Source organism: Oncorhynchus tshawytscha, linkage group LG08 (genome assembly GCF_018296145.1).
Source record: "Oncorhynchus tshawytscha isolate Ot180627B linkage group LG08, Otsh_v2.0, whole genome shotgun sequence".
Lineage (NCBI taxonomy): Eukaryota > Metazoa > Chordata > Actinopteri > Salmoniformes > Salmonidae > Oncorhynchus > Oncorhynchus tshawytscha.
Genome location: NC_056436.1, coordinates 82,001,037 through 82,023,488, shown reverse-complemented (window position 1 = coordinate 82,023,488; position 22,452 = coordinate 82,001,037). Strand labels below are relative to the sequence as shown.

Genomic DNA, 22,452 nt, shown 5'->3' with positions numbered 1-22,452 from the left:
ACAAATATTGTTGAATGTTTGAAATTGTCAACCCATTTGCCTATATGTGAACAGTGGATTAACTGCCTTGTTCACAGGCAAAAGTACAGATTTTTACCTCGTCAGCTCTGAGATTTGATCTAGCAACCTTTCGGTTACTGGCCCAATGCTCTAACCACTAGGCTACCTGCCACCCCCAGAATGTGAGTGATCAATCAAGTTAAAAACATTCTCAAATATATAATATACTTATGCTGTAGCACTCTTATAAAGAATGCTAAAAATAGATAATCATATTTGAAGATTTTTCACAATTCAAATCCATCATAATCTACCCCTCATAATCTCTGATCTGTGTTGTACCTGAATGAAGGGAGTAGATAATCTGAGCGTTGCTCCCCGTGTCCTTATCCACAGCCTTGACACGCAGCACCTCTGTCCCAGCCGCAGCCAGATTGGTGATAGTTCCCTCATAGCCGGCCGCCAGGAAGGCAGGAGAGTGGTCGTTGCAGTCCTCCACATAAACCACTGCCTTCACAAAGTTTCTTTTCACTGGGATCTCCTGATCTCGAACCTACGCATTTAAAGGAGATGGTGAGAGCAGGACAGTATAGGGACATTAACTTAATCAAAATCAAATTCCTAGATAACCAGCAAAAATGATTGCTATAATCAGACAGAGATGACTTTGCTTTGTGAAACTGTTATGATAGATACGCTGTACTTTAGATCCTCCATGTTTTCAAATGGTAAGGGAGATGACTAAAAAACATCAACAACATTACCATCACAATGAGGGTGTGCACAGAAAGCTTCTCACGGTCCAGCTGCTCAGTCATGACCAGAACACCACTCTTATGGTCCAGATGGAAGATCTTCAGGCTGTCTGGATGGACACTGCCGTGGAGCGAGTAGATGAGTTTGCTGTTGCTGTCTTGGTCCTGAGCAGAGATGTGGAGGATGTCCTTCCATGGAGAGGTGTCTTCCGGTACACTGACCTCGTAGATGGACTTCATGAACATGGGTCGATGCTCGTTCATGTCCAGCACACGGATATATGCCTAGGAGACATACAGACAGGAAGAGAAACTTAATCTAAAGTTTTACGATAACTACTGATTTACGATATATTTCATATGTGTATCACCTGTGTGGTTGCGACCTGATGCCCGTCTGTAACCTGTACAGTCAGATTATAGTTGGACTTCTTCCCTGCATCCAGAGGCCTGGCGATCACGATGCTGCCTGTGTTCCTCTCAATGTCAAAGTCCTGCTCCTCATCGCCCCCTGGGGTAGAACAACACAATAGATAGGAGATGGTAGAAATAAATCAATATCATTAAATCATCCCATACAAGGACCGTTTCAAGTTTGACCGTTTGAAATTTGACAGTTGAAAGGCCTCAATAGAAGCCTGCCCAGAGTCCCTCAGGATGTTTGGCTTCATATGTGTCTGTCACTGAGACTGGCACCAATAGTCTTATGGGAGGAGTGAGTGAAAGCCCATACGGCAGTTGTGACACACAGGTGTGTCATCCAGAACCATAATGACTTGGCCGCGGTTGGAGGATCATTCTTTCAACAGATGGACTTGTGGGCATTGGAGCGTCCACTGGAAACGGAGTTTGCCCAGTCAGGACAGGTGGAAAGACAAGAACAACAACATAACATCCCAAAGCTACTGAGAGAGGTCAATACCTAATTTCACCCCTTCGAATCTTGTTGGCCATCGTCCTGCATGCGTGCTTGTGAATACAGAATACGAGCTAAAAAGGCCTCTCCCCTCACTGAAAACGGACACAAACACAGGTACTGTTTTGCACCCGTATTACTCCCTGTGCATACTATGCCTCATTTACTGAGAGTAAATCAAAAACGATGTGCCAGTATGGGGTCAACAAACCACCGTCATCCTCACATGCTCAGCCATGTATGTATTAATGACAGAGAACAAGGTTGCAGCAAAGGGTCCCCCCGTGTCCAAGTGTCGCAGAATAAGTGTAACACAATTGTTTAAGGGGAAACGTTTGGCAGCGACACACTTCGAACAGACGTCGGGAACAGTAGGGGTAAAGCTCATGCTTGTTCAGCCAGATGGTGTTTATTAAGAAATAGATGCACCTTTTCAAGGCTCACATGACTCCATTTTAAACAAGTTTTCCCTTTTTTTATACCACCGGTGGGGACTACGGTTAAATACAACGTAAAAAAGAAAGAATCACATTATTGAATAATTAATCAAATGTTTAGATTTCTAGTTGGTGCTTTTGCCACAAGTGAAAAACAAAACGCAAGTTGGTGTTTATTGTCATGAGTCTTCCCACTGGATACAGACGTCAATTCAACGTCTATTCCACGTTGGTTGAATGTAATTTCATTGAAGTTATGTGGAAACAATGTTGATTCAACCCGTTGGTTGTCCTGGAGGCAGAACTGAGCGATTTCCCCTTAGATAGGCCAGCTGCAAAGTTATAATTGGTTAGAGGTTAGAGGTTTGATGACTGTGAAGCTGCCTTTAGAACAACATTCATGATGAAAAACGCTAATCTGCGGAAAAACAAACATCAAATGTATTCCATGCCCAGATTAAAAAATATTGAAAGAGACAAAGAAGAAATAGATTGTTTAAATATATATTAGTGGACCAGATGGAGGGTTGAACAGCAGCTGGCACTGTCGAAGAACAAGTCAAACGAAAAGCTGATAACCACAACACGTTAGAACTGCATTGGCTGCCACACTCAGCCGTCAAACGCTTTTCGAAGGCGCCATCTAAATTGCCATGTTTGAGTTCATGCATGTCCCATCGCAAAGCTTTCATGCTTTCATTGGAATATTTTCACAAACATATCTCTGCAGCAGGAATTGTAACACTATAGTGTTACAGGATGTATCACCACCCGGCCGTGATTAGTAGTCCCGTAGGGCGGCGCACCATTGGCCCAAAGTCGTCCGGGTTTCGCCGGGGTAGGCCGTCATTGTAAATATGAATTTGTTCTTAACTGACTTGCCTAATTAAATAAAGGTTATATAAAGGTTATATAAAGGTTAAATAAAAGTTATATAAAGGTTATATAACGGTTAAATAAAGGTTAAATAAAGGTTAAATAAAGGTTATATAAAGGTTAAATAAAGGTTATATAAAGGTTAAATAAAGGTTATATAAAGGTTAAATAAAGGTTATATAAAGGTTAAATAAAGGTTAAATAAAGGTTAAATAAAGGTTATATAAAGGTTAAATAAAGGTTATATAAAGGTTAAATAAAGGTTATATAAAGGTTAAATAAAGGTTAAATAAAGGTTATATAAAGGTTAAATAAAGGTTATATAAATGTTAAATAAAGGTTATATAAAGGTTAAATAAAGGTTATATAAAGGTTCAATAAAATAATTTAAAGGGAAGTGCTACCGTACTTGATTTTTGGTATCAATTGTTATCTTTTCCATGTTAATCCAAGTTCATTTAATTGTCAAAGAGCTGGATGAATACTTTAGCAAAGGGTCAGCAGCGTGCTCTGCCACGTGGCCACGTGAGGCAGATCATCCATCAGAGTTAGGCTCTATCTATCCTGTCGTGTCCTGGCCCTTCATCTGAGGAAATATGGCTGTGTTCTCCTCGTGCTGGGGTGTAGGGCACACACACACATGCACGCACGTGCACACACACACACACACATTGAGCAACTGCCTCTAGCTGAGGTGTTATCTGCCACACCGAGACCAGGCCTGCTCTACTCTGTTCAACAGCAGGCTGACATGAACTCAATGTATTACCATCATAGTTTACATGGGGCACAGCAAAACACACAGTGCACAGCAAAACACACAGAGCACAGCAAAACACACAGAGCACAGCAAAACACACAGAGCACAGCAAAACACACAGAGCACAGCAAAACACACAGAGCACAGCAAAACACACAGAGCACAGCAAAACACACAGAGCACCGCAAAACACGACTCCCATGCCACATTCTCCTCAATAATAATCTCCTTTCCTTCGCAATCCATTTGCAATCTTTTGACGGGTCAGGTTTTGTCTTGCCGTTAAGTACATGTTGACAGATCATCTTCATTTTGACTCATCCCATTTGGTCAAATCAAATCAAATGTATTTATCAAGCCCTTCGTACATCAGCTGATATCTCAAAGTGCTGTACAGAAACCCAGCCTAAAACCCCAAACAGCAAGCGATGCAGGTGTAGAAGCACGGTGGCCAGGAAAAACTCCCTAGAAAGGCCAAAACCTAGAAAGGAACCTAGAGAGGAACCAGGCTATGTGGGATGGCCAGTCCTCTTCTGGCTGTGCTGGGTGGAGATTATAACAGAACATGGCCAAGATGTTCAAATGTTCATAAATGACCAGCATGGTCGTATAATAATCAGTGTAATAAAACAGCTAACTTTACTCTAAGCCTTTATTGTGTCAAGTAATATAACTATTGCTATAACAACATCAAGTTACACAAATCTGATCATATTTTAGTTTCTAGAAAATACGGTGTAATTCTATTCACTAAAAAAACACTTCTCTACTTTTGTGTGGTCCATATCACCAACATACTGCACACAACACACAACACACAACACACAACACACAACACACAACATACTGCACACAACACACAACATACTGCACACAACACACAACACACAACACACACACACACAACACACAACACACAACATACTGCACACAACATACTGCACACAACACACAACATACTGCACACAACATACTGCACACAACATACTGCACACTGCACACAACATACTGCACACAACATACTGCACACAACATACTGCACACAACATACTACACACAACACACAACACACAACACACAACACACAACACACAACATACTGCACACAACACACAACATACTGCACACAACACACAACACACAACACACAACACACAACACACAACACACAACATACTGCACACAACATACTGCACACAACACACAACATACTGCACACTGCACACAACATACTGCACACAACATACTGCACACAACATACTGCACACAACATACTGCACACAACATACTGCACACTGCACACAACATACTGCACACAACATACTGCACACAACATACTGCACACAACATACTACACACAACACACAACACACAACACACAACACACAACACACTGCACACAACACACAACACACAACATACTGCACACAACACACAACACACAACATACTGCACACAACACACAACACACAACACACTGCACACAACACACAACATACTGCACACAACACACTGCACACAACACACAACACACAACACACAACACACAACACACAACACACAACATACTGCACACAACACACTGCACACAACACACAACACACAACACACAACACACAACACACAACACACAACATACTGCACACAACATACTGCACACAACACACAACATACTGCACACTGCACACAACATACTGCACACAACATACTGCACACAACATACTGCACACAACATACTGCACACAACATACTGCACACAACATACTGCACACAACATACTGCACACAACATACTGCACACAACATACTGCACACAACACACTGCACACAACACACTGCACACAACACACAACATACTGCACACAACATACTGCACACAACACACAACACACAACATACTGCACACAACACACAACACACAACATACTGCACACAACACACTGCACACAACACACTGCACACAACACACAACACACAACACACTGCACACAACACACAACACACTGCACACAACACACTGCACACAACACACTGCACACAACACACAACATACTGCACACAACATACTGCACACAACACACTGCACACAACACACAACACACAACACACAACACACAACACACAACACACTGCACACAACACACAACACACAACACACTGCACACAACACACTGCACACAACACACTGCACACAACACACTGCACACAACACACTGCACACAACATACTGCACACAACACACTGCACACAACACACACACACAACACACAACACACAACACACTGCACACAACACACAACACACAACACACAACACACTGCACACAACACACAACATACTGCACACAACACACAACACACAACACACAACATACTGCACACAACACACAACACACTGCACACAACACACTGCACACTGCACACAACACACTGCACACAACACACAACACACTGCACACAACACACTGCACACTGCACACAACACACTGCACACTGCACACAACATACTGCACACTGCACACAACACACTGCACACAACACACAACACACTGCACACAACACACTGCACACTGCACACAACATACTGCACACAACACACTGCACACAACACACAACATACTGCACACAACATACTGCACACAACATACTGCACACTGCACACAACATACTGCACACAACATACTGCACACAACATACTGCACACAACATACTGCACACAACATACTGCACACAACATACTGCACACTGCACACAACATACTGCACACAACATACTGCACACAACATACTGCACACAACATACTGCACACAACATACTGCACACAACATACTGCACACAACATACTGCACACAACATACTGCACACAACACGACATACTGCACACTGCACACTGCACATCTCCACCCGTCAGAGTTACCGGTGTTAGTCCTCACCTGTGATGTCATACCACAGTAGCCTCTGTGTCTCCGTGAGGATGATCCCCACCATGTGTGTGACAGGATCCGTCTCCATGACAGCAAAGGTGAAGTGTGGCTCGTCAAACGTCAGCGGATCGGAGGTGGGCGTCGGCTTCGAGACCCACTCTACGTCGAGGCGGACTGTCGACGATCTCACCGGGCTCCCATGGTCCTTTGCTTTGATCTGACAGAGGGAAGGGTTGGGATGGAGAGGACACTGTTAATGTTATTGCGCTGGGGTGTGGATCTTTGTGTTACTCATCACAGTACATAAGAAAATGACAGGGTTCATCACAATGGTATTCACATGCAAGTTTACACACTCCCTGCATGTGAATGAGAGCCATGAAAGAAGGTGTGATTGTATTTGTTTAGGGATAGCAGGTGTCCCTAAAGAGTGTTCCACCATTTTGTGTGAATGTGAAAAGCAGAAGAATCAGTGGAACATGGTAATTGTGGTGTTCTATCATAATATTGTCCTCCTACCGTGAGGATGCTGTAGTTGCCTGCTGTAAAGTCTCCCCGTGCCGTTACCACCCCAGTGTCTGGATGGATCTCAAACTTCTCGTTCTGGTTGTCCTGCAGACTGAAGGTGACCTCAGCATTAGGCCCTTCATCGTCGTCCTGGGCAACCATCCGACACACCTCCACCTGTGGCTTCACCCCCTGACCCCTGTGTTGCTCAGGTAGTTTGACCTGGAAACAATCAATGAATCAATCAGTCACATTTATTTACAAAAGCCCTTTTTAGTTGTCACAATGTGCATCCTATTCCATAAATAGTGCACTTCTTGTTGCCAGATCCCTACATGGTCCTTGTCAGAAGTAGTGCACAATGGCATTTTGACCAATCAGATCAGCTCTGAAAAATATATGATGTGAAAAGATCTGATGTGATTGGTCAAAACAGCAATTAGTTGAAAAAACAAACATCTGAATTCGGCTGCCCTATGTAGGCTGCGTTTATAAATGTAGGAGACCCCAAAGAGCCAACAAAAGCAGACCTGGATGAGCTTGTGGTTGAACTGGGGTCTGTTGTCGTTCTCATCCAGCACCTGGATGATCACTGTCGAGGTGGAGCGGAGAGGAGGGGCTCCGTTGTCCGACACTATCACCTGAGAGGAGGAAGAGGGGTTTAGTTAGTCGAACAGTAGGATGTGTAGGAAGAGGGTTTAGTCTAACAGTAGGATAAGGAGGAGGAGGGTTTAGTCTAACAGTAGGATGTGTAGGAAGAGGGTTTAGTCTAACAGTAGGATAAGGAGGAGGAGGGTTTAGTCTAACAGTAGGATATGGAGGAAGAGGGTTTAGTCTAACAGTAGGATATGGAGGAAGAGGGTTTAGTCTAACAGTAGGATATGGAGGAAGAGGGTTTAGTCTAACAGTAGGATGTGGAGGAAGAGGGTTTAGTCTAACAGTAGGATATGGAGGAAGAGGGTTTAGTCTAACAGTAGGATGTGGAGGAAGAGGGTTTAGTCTAACAGTAGGATGTGGAGGAAGAGGGTTTAGTCTAACAGTAGGATATGGAGGAAGAGGGTTTAGTCTAACAGTAGGATGTGGAGGAAGAGGGTTTAGTCTAACAGTAGGATATGGAGGAAGAGGGTTTAGTCTAACAGTAGGATATGGAGGAAGAGGGTTTAGTCTAACAGTAGGATGTGGAGGAAGAGGGTTTAGTCTAACAGTAGGATATGGAGGAGGAGGGTTTAGTCTAACAGTAGGATATGGAGGAAGAGGGTTTAGTCTAACAGTAGGATATGGAGGAAGAGGGTTTAGTCTAACAGTAGGATGTGGAGGAAGAGGGTTTAGTCTAACAGTAGTATATGGAGGAGGAGGGTTTAGTCTAACAGTAGGATATGGAGGAAGAGGGTTTAGTCTAACAGTAGGATGTGGAGGAAGAGGGTTTAGTCTAACAGTAGTATATGGAGGAGGAGGGTTTAGTCTAACAGTAGGATGTGGAGGAAGAGGGTTTAGTCTAACAGTAGGATGTGGAGGAAGAGGGTTTAGTCTAACAGTAGGATGTGGAGGAAGAGGGTTTAGTCTAACAGTAGGATATGGAGGAGGAGGGTTTAGTCTAACAGTAGGATGTGGAGGAAGAGGGTTTAGTCTAACAGTAGTATATGGAGGAGGAGGGTTTAGTCTAACAGTAGGATGTGGAGGAAGAGGGTTTAGTCTAACAGTAGAATGTGGAGGAAGAGGGTTTAGTCTAACAGTAGGATATGGAGGAAGAGGGTTTAGTCTAACAGTAGGATGTGGAGGAATAAGGTTTAGTCTAACAGTAGTATATGGAGGAGGAGGGTTTAGTCTAACAGTAGTATATGGAGGAAGAGGGTTTAGTCTAACAGTAGGATATGGAGGAAGAGGGTTTAGTCTAACAGTAGGATATGGAGGAAGAGGGTTTAGTCTGTGGAGTATTGATTGAGATTTAAAATTTAAAAAAAAAATGGTATGTATCATAAATCACATGTATTTTGTGAGCAATGTTCTTTATAAAGACTACACACATTATGAATAATTTATAGTCTAGTTCAAGCTCTCATGGTTAGGCCTTTTAACGATCTCATAAAAAATGCACATGTTGTTTAATCACAAGCAGGTGGTTCAGTCTCTCACCTCAACACTGTGCTCAGATTTCAGTTCCCGGTCCAGAGAGGTCAGAGTGCTGATGACGCCTAAGAAAACAGAGAGGGGGAGGGGTCAGAGAGGGGGAGGGGTCAGAGAGGGGAGGGGTCAGAGAGGGGGAGGGGTCAGAGAGGGGGGTGGAGGAGATGGGAGGGAAGGAGGAAGAAGGAGCAGGGTCATCAGTAAGGAATCTTTCCCACATGGACAGCAGTAGCAGCGTAGTTCCACGAAATGAGTGTCTTTTGAGTCTCTTTGGTATTTTAAGTAGAAATTGTGCACCAATATTTAATTGTATTTTGATTTATTTATTTTATTTTACCCTTATTTTACCGGGTAAGTTGACTGAATACACATTCTCATTTACAACAACAGCCTTGGGAATAGTTACAGGGGAGAGAGGGGGGGGATGAATGAGCCAATTGGAAGCTGGGGATGAATAGGTGGCCGTGATGGTATGAGGTCCAGATTGGGAATTTAGCCAGGACACCGGGGTAAATACCCATACTCTTACAATAAGTGCCTTGGGATATTTAGTGACCACAGAGAGCCAGGACACCCATTTAATGTCCCATCCGATGTCCCATTTAATGTCCCATTGCCCTTACAAAGGGCAATGTCCCCAATCACTGCTCTTGGGCATTGGGATAATTTATTTTAGACCAGAGGAAAGAGTGCCTCCTACTGACCAACACCACCTTCCAGCACCATCAAAACGTTGCATTGAAGGTCCCCAAAAACACAGTGGCCGCCATCATTCTTAAATGGAAGAAGTTTGGAACCACTAGAGCTGGCTGCCCGGCCAACATGAGCAATTGAAGGAAAAGGGCCTTGGTCAAGGAGGTGACCAACAACCTAATGGTCACTCTGACAGAGCGCTAGAGTTCCTCTGTGGAGATGGGAGAACCTTCCAGAAGGACAACCATCACCTCAGCACTCCACCAATCAGGCCTTTATGGTAGAGAGGCTAGACGCAAGCCACTCCTCAGTTTAAGGCACATGATAGTCCGCTTGGAGTTTGCCAAAAGTCACCTAAAGGACACTCAGACTATGAGATTCTCTGGTCTGATGAAACCAAGATTGAACTCTTTAGTCTGAATGCCAAGCGTCACGTCTGGAGGAAACCAGGCACTTCTCATCACCTGGTCAATACCATCCCTACCGTGAAGCATGGTGGTGGCTATTTTTTTCAGCGGCAGGGACTGGAAGACTAGTCAGGATCGAGGGAAAGATTAACGGAGCAAAGTACAGAGAGATCCTTGATGAAAACCTGCTCCAGAGAGCTCAGGACCTCATACTGTGGCGAGCATTCACCTTCCAACAGGACAACGACCCTAAGCACACAGTCAAGACAATGCAGGAGTGGCTTCGGAACAGGTTTCTGAATGTCCTTGAGTGGCCCAGCCAGAGCCCGGAATTGAACCCGATCAAACATCTCTGGAGAGACCTGAAAATAGCTGTGCAACGACGCTCCCCATCCAACCTGACAGAGCTTGAGATGATCTGCAGAGAAGAATGGGATGAACTCCACAAATACAAGTGTGCCAAGCTTGTAGCATCATACCCAAGAAGACTCGAGGCTGTAATCGCTGCCAAAGGTTCTTCAACAATGTCCTGAGTAAAGGGCCTGAATACTTATGTAAATACTTAAATATATATTTTTGTATATATTTGCTAAAATGTCTAAACCTTGCTTTGTCATTATGGAGTACTGTGTGTAGATTGATGGGGGAGGGGGACGATTTAATCCGTTTTAGAATAAGGCTGTAACTCCACAAAATGTGGAGAAAATTCACTGTATGTCTCAGACTGTAGTTTGAAGGAAATTGCTAAATAGCACTAGCATAATTGCTAACTAGCGTTAGCATTGGCTCGCAAAACTTCCTCTAATTTCCTTCATATTATATATATATATATATTGGTCACGGGGAAATAAAAATGGTATCCATGAGTTCATCTAATATATCTGACTCTGAAAAGATCCCGATGTATCCCCTTGATATAAGGAATTTGTAATGATTTATACTTTTATTTTTTGTATACTTATGTATATTCTATCAATTTCATTTACTTTTGATTCTTAAGTATATTTAAAACCAAATAGTTTTAGACTTTTACGCAAGTAGTATTTTACTGGGTGACTTTCATCTTTACTTGAGTCATTTTCTGTTGAGGTATCTTTACTTTTATTCAAGTATGACAATTGGGTACTTTTTCCACCACTGCCTTTAATAGGCACTTACTACAGTCGTTTTGTTATAAACCTCTTGAGATAGGAAAACGTGTTTTTTATTGTTGAACATGCGCTCTTTGTGACAGAATGGTAAAATGTGCTGAAATCAAAAGTTACATTTTTTTTTAACCAAGTTACGCTTCTCAAAAGGCACCGAAATAGTGGAATGACCCAGCACACCTGTCACTGTCCGAGCCCCAGGCAGCTGGTTCACTCTTCTTCCTTCCCACAAGTCTGTTTTTCTAACAGCGTTTATTTGGCTTTATAGTCTTCACTAAAGAAACCTCTGAGAGCTTTCCAGAGCCTCTTATTTTCATAAAATACTCAACCTTTTAGGCCTGTGGACACTTTACAATTATAATGTGTGTAGCAAGAGCCAATACAGTCAAGCAGGTTAACATCTTTCATGGTGAATGATGTTCTGGAGTCTGCAGAGTGGTCACTAGCTAGCGCAGCCACAAAGTCATGAAATCAGATTTTAAACCTAACCCTAAACTTAACCCTAACCTTAACCACACTGCTAACCCTAATGTCCAACCCTAACCTTAAATTAAGAACAAAGAGATAATTTTGAATTCACAAATTTTACAAAACAGCCAATTTTCACATTGCAGCTAGCCTAAAGGGAAAACACGTCAACCTGCTACAATCTGACTAGGTATCCCACTTTCCCTTTCCCCTTTCCCAATCTATCCACTGATAAGCTATCCAACTGTATTGTCATTTGGTAAAGATTGTCCATGCTGCTTCTATTCCTTTAGTAGGCTAATTCACCTGCCATGCTGATTCTGTTCCTTTAGTAGGCTAATTCACCTGCCATGCTGATTCTATTCCTTTAGTAGGCTAATTCACCTGCCATGCTGATTCTGTTCCTTTAGAAGGCTAATTCTCCTGCCATGCTGCTTCTATTCCTTTAGTAGGCTAATTCTCCTGCCATGCTGATTCTGTTCCATTAGTAGGCTAATTCTCCTGCCATGCTGATTCTATTCCTTTAGTAGGCTAATTCTCCTGCCATGCTGCTTCTATTCCTTTAGTAGGCTAATTCTCCTGCCATGCTGCTTCTATTCCTTTAGTAGGCTAATTCTCCTGCCATGCTGCTTCTATTCCTTTAGTAGGCTAATTCTCCTGCCATGCTGCTTCTATTCCTTTAGAAGGCTAATTCTCCTGCCATGCTGCTTCTATTCCTTTAGAAGGCTAATTCTCGTGCTGCTTCTATTCCTTTAGAAGGCTAATGCTGCTTCTATTCCTTTAGTAGGCTAATTCACCTGCCATGCTGCTTCTATTCCTTTAGAAGGCTAATTCTCCTGCCATGCTGCTTCTATTCCTTTAGAAGGCTAATTCTCCTGCCATGCTGCTTCTATTCCTTTAGTAGGCTAATTCACCTGCCATGCTGCTTCTATTCCTTTAGAAGGCTAATTCTCCTGCCATGCTGCTTCTATTCCTTTAGAAGGCTAATTCTCCTGCCGTGCTGCTTCTATTCCTTTAGTAGGCTAATTCACCTGCCATGCTGCTTCTATTCCTTTAGAAGGCTAATTCTCCTGCCATGCTGCTTCTATTCCTTTAGAAGGCTAATTCTCCTGCCATGCTGCTTCTATTCCTTTAGTAGGCTAATTCTCCTGCCATGCTTCTATTCCTTTAGTGCTAATTCTCCTGCCATGCTGCTTCTATTCCTTTAGTAGGCTAATTCTCCTGCCATGCTGCTTCTATTCCTTTAGTAGGCTAATTCTCCTGCCATGCTGATTCTGTTCCTTTAGAAGGCTAATTCTCCTGCCGTGCTGCTTCTATTCCTTTAGTAGGCTAATTCACCTGCCATGCTGCTTCTATTCCTTTGCTAATTCTCCTGCCATGCTGCTTCTATTCCTTTAGAAGGCTAATTCTCCTGCCATGCTGCTTCTATTCCTTTAGTAGGCTAATTCTCCTGCCATGCTGCTTCTATTCCTTTAGTAGGCTAATTCTCCTGCCATGCTGATTCTGTTCCATTAGGCTAATTCTCCTGCCATGCTGATTCTGTTCCATTAGGCTAATTCTCCTGCCATGCTGATTCTATTCCTTTAGTAGGCTAATTCTCCTGCCATGCTGCTTCTATTCCTTTAGTAGGCTAATTCTCCTGCCATGCTGATTCTGTTCCATTAGGCTAATTCTCCTGCCATGCTGCTTCTATTCCTTTGCTGATTCTGCCATGCTGCTTCATTCCTTTAGAAGGCTAATTCTCCTGCCATGCTGATTCTGTTCCATTAGGACAATTCACCTGCCATGCTGCTTCTATTCCTTTAGAAGGCTAATTCACCTGCCATGCTGCTTCTATTCCTTTAGTAGGCTAATTCTCCTGCCATGCTGCTTCTATTCCTTTAGAAGGCTAATTCTCTCCATGCTGATTCTATTCCTTTGAAGGCTAATTCTGCCATTCCTATTCCTTTAGAAGGCTAATTCTCCTGCCATGCTGATTCTGTTCCATTAGGCTAATTCTCCTGCCATGCTGATTCTGTTCCATTAGGCTAATTCTCCTGCCATGCTGCTTCTATTCCTTTAGTAGGCTAATTCTCCTGCCATGCTGCTTCTGTTCCTTTAGTAGGCTAATTCTCCTGCCATGCTGATTCTGTTCCATTAGGCTAATTCTCCTGCCATGCTGCTTCTATTCCTTTAGTAGGCTAATTCTCCATGCTGATTCCTAATTCACCTGCCATGCTGCTTCTATTCCTTTAGAAGGCTAATTCACCTGCCATGCTGCTTCTATTCCTTTGATTCTGCCATTCCTTCTATTCCTTTAGAAGGCTAATTCTCCTGCCATGCTGATTCTGTTCCAGAAGGCTAATTCTCCTGCCATGCTGATTCTATTCCTTTAGAAGGCTAATTCACCTGCCATGCTGCTTCTATTCCTTTAGTAGGCTAATTCTTCATGTTCTATTAGGCTAATTCTCCTGCCATGCTGATTCTATTCCTTTAGAAGGCTAATTCACCTGCCATGCTGCTTCTATTCCTTTAGAAGGCTAATTCTCCTGCCATGCTGATTCTGTTCCATTAGGCTAATTCTCCTGCCATGCTGATTCTGTTCCATTAGGCTAATTCTGCCATGCTGCTTCTATTCCTTTATGCTAATTCTGCCATTCTGATTCTATTCCTTTAGAAGGCTAATTCTCCTGCCATGCTGATTCTATTCCTTTAGTAGGCTAATTCACCTGCCATGCTGATTCTATTCCTTTAGTAGGCTAATTCACCTGCCATGCTGCTTCTATTCCTTTAGAAGGCTAATTCACCTGCCATGCTGCTTCTATTCCTTTAGTAGGCTAATTCTCCTGCCATGCTTCTATTCCTGCTAATTCACCTTCTATTCCTTTAGTAGGCTAATTCTCCTGCCATGCTGATTCTGTTCCATTAGGCTAATTCTCCTGCCATGCTGCTTCTATTCCTTTAGTAGGCTAATTCTCCTGCCATGCTGCTTCTATTCCTTTAGTAGGCTAATTCACCTGCCATGCTGCTTCTATTCCTTTAGTAGGCTAATTCACCTGCCATGCTGCTTCTATTCCTTTAGTAGGCTAATTCACCTGCCATGCTGCTTCTATTCCTTTAGTAGGCTAATTCTCCTGCCATGCTGCTTCTATTCCTTTAGAAGCTAATTCACCTGCCATGCTGCTTCTATTCCTTTAGTAGGCTAATTCACCTGCCATGCTGCTTCTATTCCTTTAGAAGGCTAATTCACCTGCCATGCTGATTCTATTCCTTTAGAAGGCTAATTCACCTGCCATGCTGCTTCTATTCCTTTAGAAGGCTAATTCTCCTGCCATGATTCTGTTCCATTAGGCTAATTCTCCTGCCATGCTGATTCTGTTCCATTAGGCTAATTCACCTGCCATGCTGCTTCTATTCCTTTAGTAGGCTAATTCACCTGCCATGCTGCTTCTATTCCTTTAGTAGGCTAATTCACCTGCCATGCTGCTTCTATTCCTTTAGTAGGCTAATTCTCCTGCCATGCTGCTTCTATTCCTTTAGTAGGCTAATTCTCTTGCCATGCTGATTCTGTTCCTTTAGTAGGATAATTCTCCTGACAAATTAAAGCGACTATGTGATCAGAAAAACGGACAAAACAGGTTACATGACTGGTTTGGACTTTTTTTAGTCTTTTGTGTTGAAATCTGGGTGTGGCTGTCAGGATCACAGCCTGAGTTGATATCAGAGTATATATCAGAGTTCAGTTTAGTTCACCATCTGACTGCCCCAAGTGACACCCCAGGGACTGATTACACATTGTGTGTGTGTGTGTTTGGTGGGCGGGGGGTGGGGGGTCTTATGGGAGACGCATTAGAAATGTTGCTGTTGCTTTTATCATTAGCTGAGACTTGTCGGTTCACATCCTGTGTCAGTGTTTTTCGTAATGGAGTTGCCCTTCTCTGCTTGATCTCCTTGTAAAGATGACTCTTGACCTCATAGGGTTTTTCTGGGATAGCAGGTGGCCAACAAGGTTAGCGCGTTGGGCCAGTTACCGGAAGGTCGCTGGTTTAAATCCTGGAGCCCACAAATAAATATTTCTCTGTGCAGTTATTCCCAGTTTCTCCAGGGGTGCTGGACAATGGTGACTCCACCCACTGGGGGAGTTAGGATATGCAAGAAAGGCATTTCTGTTACACACGTCTATAAATGAATAACAGGACTAAATATAAGCATCCCCCCAAAATCTTATTTATTTTCCAAGTTTTTGTTTTTTTTTGTCTTCCAGCTGGTAATACAGCTACACTGCTTGTATTGAAACGTATTATTGGTTCTTAGCTGACGTTCTGTTGGGACATCTCTACAGATACTGTACTGTGTGTACTTTGCTGCTACACTCCTGAACTGAGATCTTAGTCAGACTTCTCTGAGTCATGTGTATCCTGTTCAGACATGAGGAGCACAGCTCATATCCTCTCACAACGAGCCATAAATCTACCATGCTGTTGAGTGATAGAAGTTGAGTTTTCACTTTATTGATCAAGTGTTTTATTCCACTTATACTCTTCACTTTGTAGAAGAACAAGGCCTGTGTCGTAGTAATGAGTTTAAAGGCCTGATTTTCCTGTGTTTTATATACACTGAATGTACAAAACATTAGGAACACCTTCGGAATATTGAACACCCTTTTGCCCTCAGAACAGCATCAATTCGTCAGGGCATAGACTCTACAAGGGGTCGAAAGCGTTCCACAGGGATTCTGGCCCATGTTGACTCCAGTTGGCTGGATGTCCTTTTGACACACATGGGAAACTGTTGAGTGTGAAAAACTCATCAGCGTTAGACACTCAAACCAACCTGGCACCTACTACCATCCCCTGCTCAAGGGCACTTGAATATGTTGTCTTGTCCATTCACCCTCTGAACAGCACACATTAACAATACATGTCCCAATTGTCTCAAGGCTTAAAGATCCTTCTTTAACCTTTGTCCTCCCCTTCATCTACACTTGTTGAAGTGGATTTAACAAGTGACATCAATAAGAGACCATGGCTTTCACCTGGATTTACCTGGTCTATTATTGTGTACACTCAGTATAAATGAGGATACTGTCATTTTAGTGTAAGAGCTGTTTGAAAAGACCACCTGAAACTTCAGCCTGTTTCGGTGGGATGGAGTTTTGACATCACCAGACCATAATTGAGTTAATAGACCAATAAGAAAGAGAGTTGCGAACCTGCTGCAAATAACAGCTAGTTTTCAGTTTTCCCCTCCGCACTCAGATCACTCCAGGCAGTCTCAGAGAAACTAACCTGTGTCTTGATTACACTGGGGGTTTCTATAAAACATCTAATCTATTGTACATCTTTCAAGGCATTAATGGAGCTCCTTTTCAGCTTTAATCCTTTGGTGTTAGCCTAGGGTAGGGAGGCACACCGCACACACACACACACACACACACACACACACACACACACACACACACACACACACACACACACACACACACACACACACACACACACACACACACACACACACACACACAGGCACACACACACACAGACACACAGACACACACACACACACACACACACACAGAGCCCAGCATGCCCATGCTATGTTGTTGTGTGACAGACACTCAGCTGCATGACGAAACTGTCAGAGACTTTGGGTTTAACTTTCTGGTTGAGAAGTTGATATTTTACACTCACTGCCCTCCCACACCCAGACATGACTGCATCATTTGTTGTGTTTTTGTGTGCATTTATAGGTAGAAAATAAGGGCAGTTTAACCTTGGCCGGTTTTCACCACAGGTTATGACACACCGAGAGTGATGCCTGTGCACAGTGCTGCTGAGACATGTTATAATATACCATTTTCTACTCAACTTGAGAAATGACAGCTCGTTAAACTTTATATTGAGATGTATATTTGGCGTAGAGTTGTCGAATGTAATATGGGCACAAAACAGCAGTCTATCTTTCCTGAAAAGTGTTAAGACTTCTACTACAGAAAATCACTTTAAAATCACTTAAAAAATCACTTTAAAAATCACTTTAAAATCACTTTAAAAATCACTGTAAAAATCACTTTAAAAATCACTTTAAAAAAAATCACTTTAAAAATCACTTTAAAAATCACTTTAAAATCACTTTAAAAATCACTTTAAAAATCACTTTAAAATCACTGTAAAAATCACTTTAAAAATCACTGTAAAAATCACTTTAAAATCACTTTAAAAATCACATCGGTCCGTGTTTCCTTGTGAAATGTGTCAGTTACCTGTCTTGGTGTTGATGGTGAAATACATCCGCGGTGACTCCAACAGCTGGAAGGTGAGTTTCCCCTCAGAGGAGCTGTCCACGTCAGTAGCAGTGACCTGAACCACTGACTTGTCTTTAGGCATGTTTTCCAGGACGGAGCCGAAGTAGACCGGCTCGGACATCTGGGGAGGGTTATCATTGATGTCCAGGACTTCCAAAAATATGTCTGTCCAGGTCACTAGAGGGATGGTGCCAAGGTCTTTGGCATAGACCGACAGCCAGTAGTGTGGGACGGCCTCGCGGTCCAACGTCTCAGCCGTGCGGATTACACCTGCAAAACAGAAGGAGAAATCGTTTATAATGTCATCCATCTGTATTTCCATTTTTGTGTGGTGATGAACAACTTTGTTAAATCATCTAGGTTGACCCAAAAAATAGCTATTTGGTTAAAACTGGATACTACACTGTCAGATTATAAGTATAAGTAATATTCTGAAAAGGAGGCCTGGTGCGTCAGTGCAGGTGTTCAGCACTATAATAACAGAGCATTTTTCCAACAGGAGTCAAGCATACTAATGAAACGTGATACTTTGTGAGGTCACAGGCTATCAGCTGTAAAGTATCCATTATGTAGGAACATAGACGGGTCCCAAGAAGGCTCAGGTTATTTTTTACATTGCTCATTACTATTAATACACCCACACACACGCACACGCACACGGGCACACATATATATTTACCTGTTTCCTCATCGATCATGAAAACTCCCAGGCCAGATCCATCGTGGATGTGGTACCTGACGACTCCATCTCTCCCCTGGTCCCTGTCTGCTGCTGTCAGCGTGAACACTGAGGTTCCCACAGGAGCGTCCTCCATCACTGAGGCCTCATAGACAAACATGGAGAAGACCGGCTTATTGAGGTTCTCATTCACATCCAGGACCTCCACCTCGATGAAACAGGAGGAGGAGAGTGACCGAGGAAGGCCATGGTCAACCGCTCGAACCGTCAGGTTGTAAGACTGTCTCCTCTCAAAGTTCAGTTCCTTCTCAAGGGTTAGAGATCCCGTCGACGCGTCCAGAAAAAAGGCCCCGTTCTCACTGTTCTTCAGGTTGTAGCTGATCTGTCCAGCGCTGCCCAGGTCTAAGTCGTAGCTCTCGACCCACAGTAGCACCGTCCCCAAGGGAATGTCCTCTGGGACTTTGATGTTGTAGATCTTGGGGACGAACTTGGGAGGATTGTCATTGATGTCCTCCAACACGACCACCAGATCGGTCATAGAGAAGAGCTGTGGGTCTGTTTCAGACTGATCTCTAGCCTCTATCTTCAGGTTATGTCTGGGAAAGGCCTCTCTGTCTAAACGATCAGACACTTTCACTTCGCCAGTGAGTTCATTGATCTTGAAAAGATCAGTTAAAGTTAGCATCGAATATAATATGTTTCCATTGTCCTCAGAGTCTAAATCTGTTGCGTGCACTTGGAATATCCTCGTGTCAACCTCCGTGTTCTCTGGAATGTGCACGACATACCTGGATTGGTCAAATACTGGTCGGTTGTCGTTAACATCCAACAGATTCACAGCGAGAAATTTCCATGCTGAGGTTTGTGGGCTTCCTAAGTCATAGACAGTTACATTCAAAATGTAGAACTCTTTGGATTCTTGGTCTAAAGGACACACAAGCTGAAGCTCCCCAGAGAAAATACCAATGGAGAAACACCCATCTTCATTTCCACTTGAGATAGCGTACACAAGCTTGCTGTTGAATCCAGTGTCGTTATCTGTAGCCTTGAAGTAAAGGATAGTTGAATTCAAAGGGAAGTCCTCTCTGATGTCAATAGTACTCGGGATGCCAGAGTTGAACTTAGGAGAGTAGCGGTTGATGATATGAACGTCCGAGAAGGATTCCTCATCCTGGAAAGTCAGCCCTGGCTTTATGGATTCAATCAGTTTGTCTGTAAGCCGTTTGAAAATCCCAGTCTCCTGACAACTGACGGTGGCTTCAGTGCCCTGGTTACCGATAGTAACAGTAACAACAGAGGGATCAGAGGTATGTTTACCGTCGGTTGCTGTGATTCTGAGTCTGAACGAAGGTAATTCAGTCTCTATCGAAGCTGTGGGTATCTGTCTGATCAGTGTAATGACTCCTGATACAGCATCGATGTCAAACAGTTTTTGGTCATTCCCTGACTCGATCACATATCTGAGCTGTTGTAGTTCGTCCAGGTCAACAGCTGACAGCTCTGCGATTGGCTCTCTCACCGCTAAATCTACAGGTATGGTGGCGTTGCATCCCACCTGCTCAAACAGAGGGGTGTTGTCGTTGACGTTGCTCATGGTGATCGTCACAGCGCATTCAGAAACATGACTGAAGGGACTGCCGCTGTCCGAAGCCCATACTCTGAGATGATACCACCTCTTCATCAACTCGTAGTCCAGATCCTCAGATGTAGAGATCACTCCACTGATTGGGTCTATTGTGAATGGGGAAGGAGCTGAGTTGGCTATGGCATAGGTCACAAAACCATTTCGTTCCCTGTCCTCGTCTATTGCAGAGACTGTTAGAACGCTGCTGCCTATAGGTACGTTCTCTGGTAGTGTGGCTTGGTATGAAGGTTTGGTGAATATGGGGGCGTTGTCATTTTCGTCAGTTATCTCAACAACTATATGGGTCTCGGCTTCGCCGTGATTCGCTATTACGTCGAATTCATAACGAGACTTTTTCTCAAAGTCAAAGGAGTCTGAGGTAACGATTATTCCTGTTTTGGGGTTAATCTTAAATTTGGAGCTATCAGAGTTACTTTTAATGTGGTATCTAACATTCAAATATGCCGGATTCACACTAACTCTGACCACATGTGTTTTTGGTGGTGAAAACTCACTTAGTGTGAGAATGTAAGTGTCTTCCAGAAAGCTAAACAGGCTTTGTTTATAGGGAGGGATATGGATTTCTGAAACTGGAGAAACTAAAGGTGGACTGCTCCTGTCTTTAGCTTGAAGGGAGAGGTTAAATCCAGATGGGCTCTGGGACCAGTTCATTCTCTTGGTGGAGACCACTTGGAATCCATTGCCTTGCAGGCTGGATGGAATAATCTCAAAATACCTCTGTGGATCCCCACCAACAATACTAACGGACTCAACCTGCTTTACACCCGACTCCACATGGACATCAATAGTTATCTTCTCCTCTTCATCCTTCTGAGCCAGGACAACCGGGAGAGGTTTGATGATGGGGGCGGTCGAGGAGACCTTTTCTATGGTAACTGTAACCCTGGCAACGTTGCCAAACTTCTGAACCCCAGATATCTTCTTGGTCCTGTCCTCGGCTAATACAGTGACATCGTATGTTTCTGCTCGGCTGTGGTTCAGTCTCTTGACGAGGCTGATGGTGCCTGTGAAAGGATCAACGGCGAACGGATGAGCTCTACTCATGAAGGAGTAATAGAACTCAGCGTTGCAGCCAATATCCGCGTCCGTCGCACTGACCCTGACCACGCTGGACTTCAACGGAGCGTCTTCCCTGATGACTATGTTGTACGAGGCTGGGTAGAAGAGCGGTTTCAGATCATTGGTGTCAATCACCTGAACCAATACCTTGGTCCTGGCCTGGAAGTCGTACGTGATTTCAGTGGCTTCAATGGTGAGAGTATAACTGTCTCTTACTTCCCTGTTCAGTGATGCAGAATTACTGCTTCGCGTTTTGATTCGCAGAATGCAGAAATCCCCTACTCTGACCTCCTCCGCTTTGAATAGGCCGTCGTCGTCTCCAGAGACGAGTTTGAACTTGATGTCCCAGAAAGGATCGGTCACTACGATGCCCATCTTGATGGGACTCTCCACAGCAGTCCTGGGGGCTGAGTTCTCATTAATGGTGGCATTGTAGAGATGATAAGTGAACCTCATGGGAGAGCTGTCCTTTCCAAGCACCTTTCCCAAACTCCATTTTGTTGGTATTTTGTGATACTCGTTACTTGCTACTAGGGTTAGTAAGACCGCTACCACTAAGAGTAGTGTACTTGTGTCTGTTTTAACCATCTTCTCTGTCATCACCAGGATGCTCAGCTCTACGAGAGAGAAAGAGAGAGAGAAAGAGAGAGAGAGAGAGAGAGAGAGAGAAAGAGAGAGAAAGAGAGAGAGAGAGAAAGCGAGAGAGAGAGAGAGAGAGAGAGAGAGAAAGAGAGAGAGGGAGAATTAGATTTGAGTTCATATGGCGAGAAAAC

At 43.5% G+C, this 22,452-nt stretch overlaps 1 protein-coding gene across 3 annotated transcripts in view; it reads right to left on the bottom strand.

Moving 5' to 3' along the window:
- Positions 1-22,452, bottom strand: part of fat2 (FAT atypical cadherin 2) — a 77,984-nt gene that overhangs the window by 43,234 nt on the left and 12,298 nt on the right. For all 3 annotated transcript variants that reach the window (XR_006083946.1, XR_006083945.1, XM_042326071.1), the window contains exons 2-10: positions 18,976-22,296; positions 18,255-18,566; positions 9,307-9,365; positions 7,704-7,814; positions 7,186-7,395; positions 6,676-6,883; positions 1,127-1,266; positions 765-1,040; positions 343-553 (exon numbers count right to left, since the gene is read on the bottom strand). Coding sequence is in view for 1 of the 3 variants with exons in the window: in XM_042326071.1 (XP_042182005.1) it covers positions 343-553; positions 765-1,040; positions 1,127-1,266; positions 6,676-6,883; positions 7,186-7,395; positions 7,704-7,814; positions 9,307-9,365; positions 18,255-18,566; positions 18,976-22,279 (4,831 nt within the window). In the remaining 2 variants the exon portion in view is untranslated. The remainder of the gene's footprint in view (positions 1-342; positions 554-764; positions 1,041-1,126; positions 1,267-6,675; positions 6,884-7,185; positions 7,396-7,703; positions 7,815-9,306; positions 9,366-18,254; positions 18,567-18,975; positions 22,297-22,452) is intronic.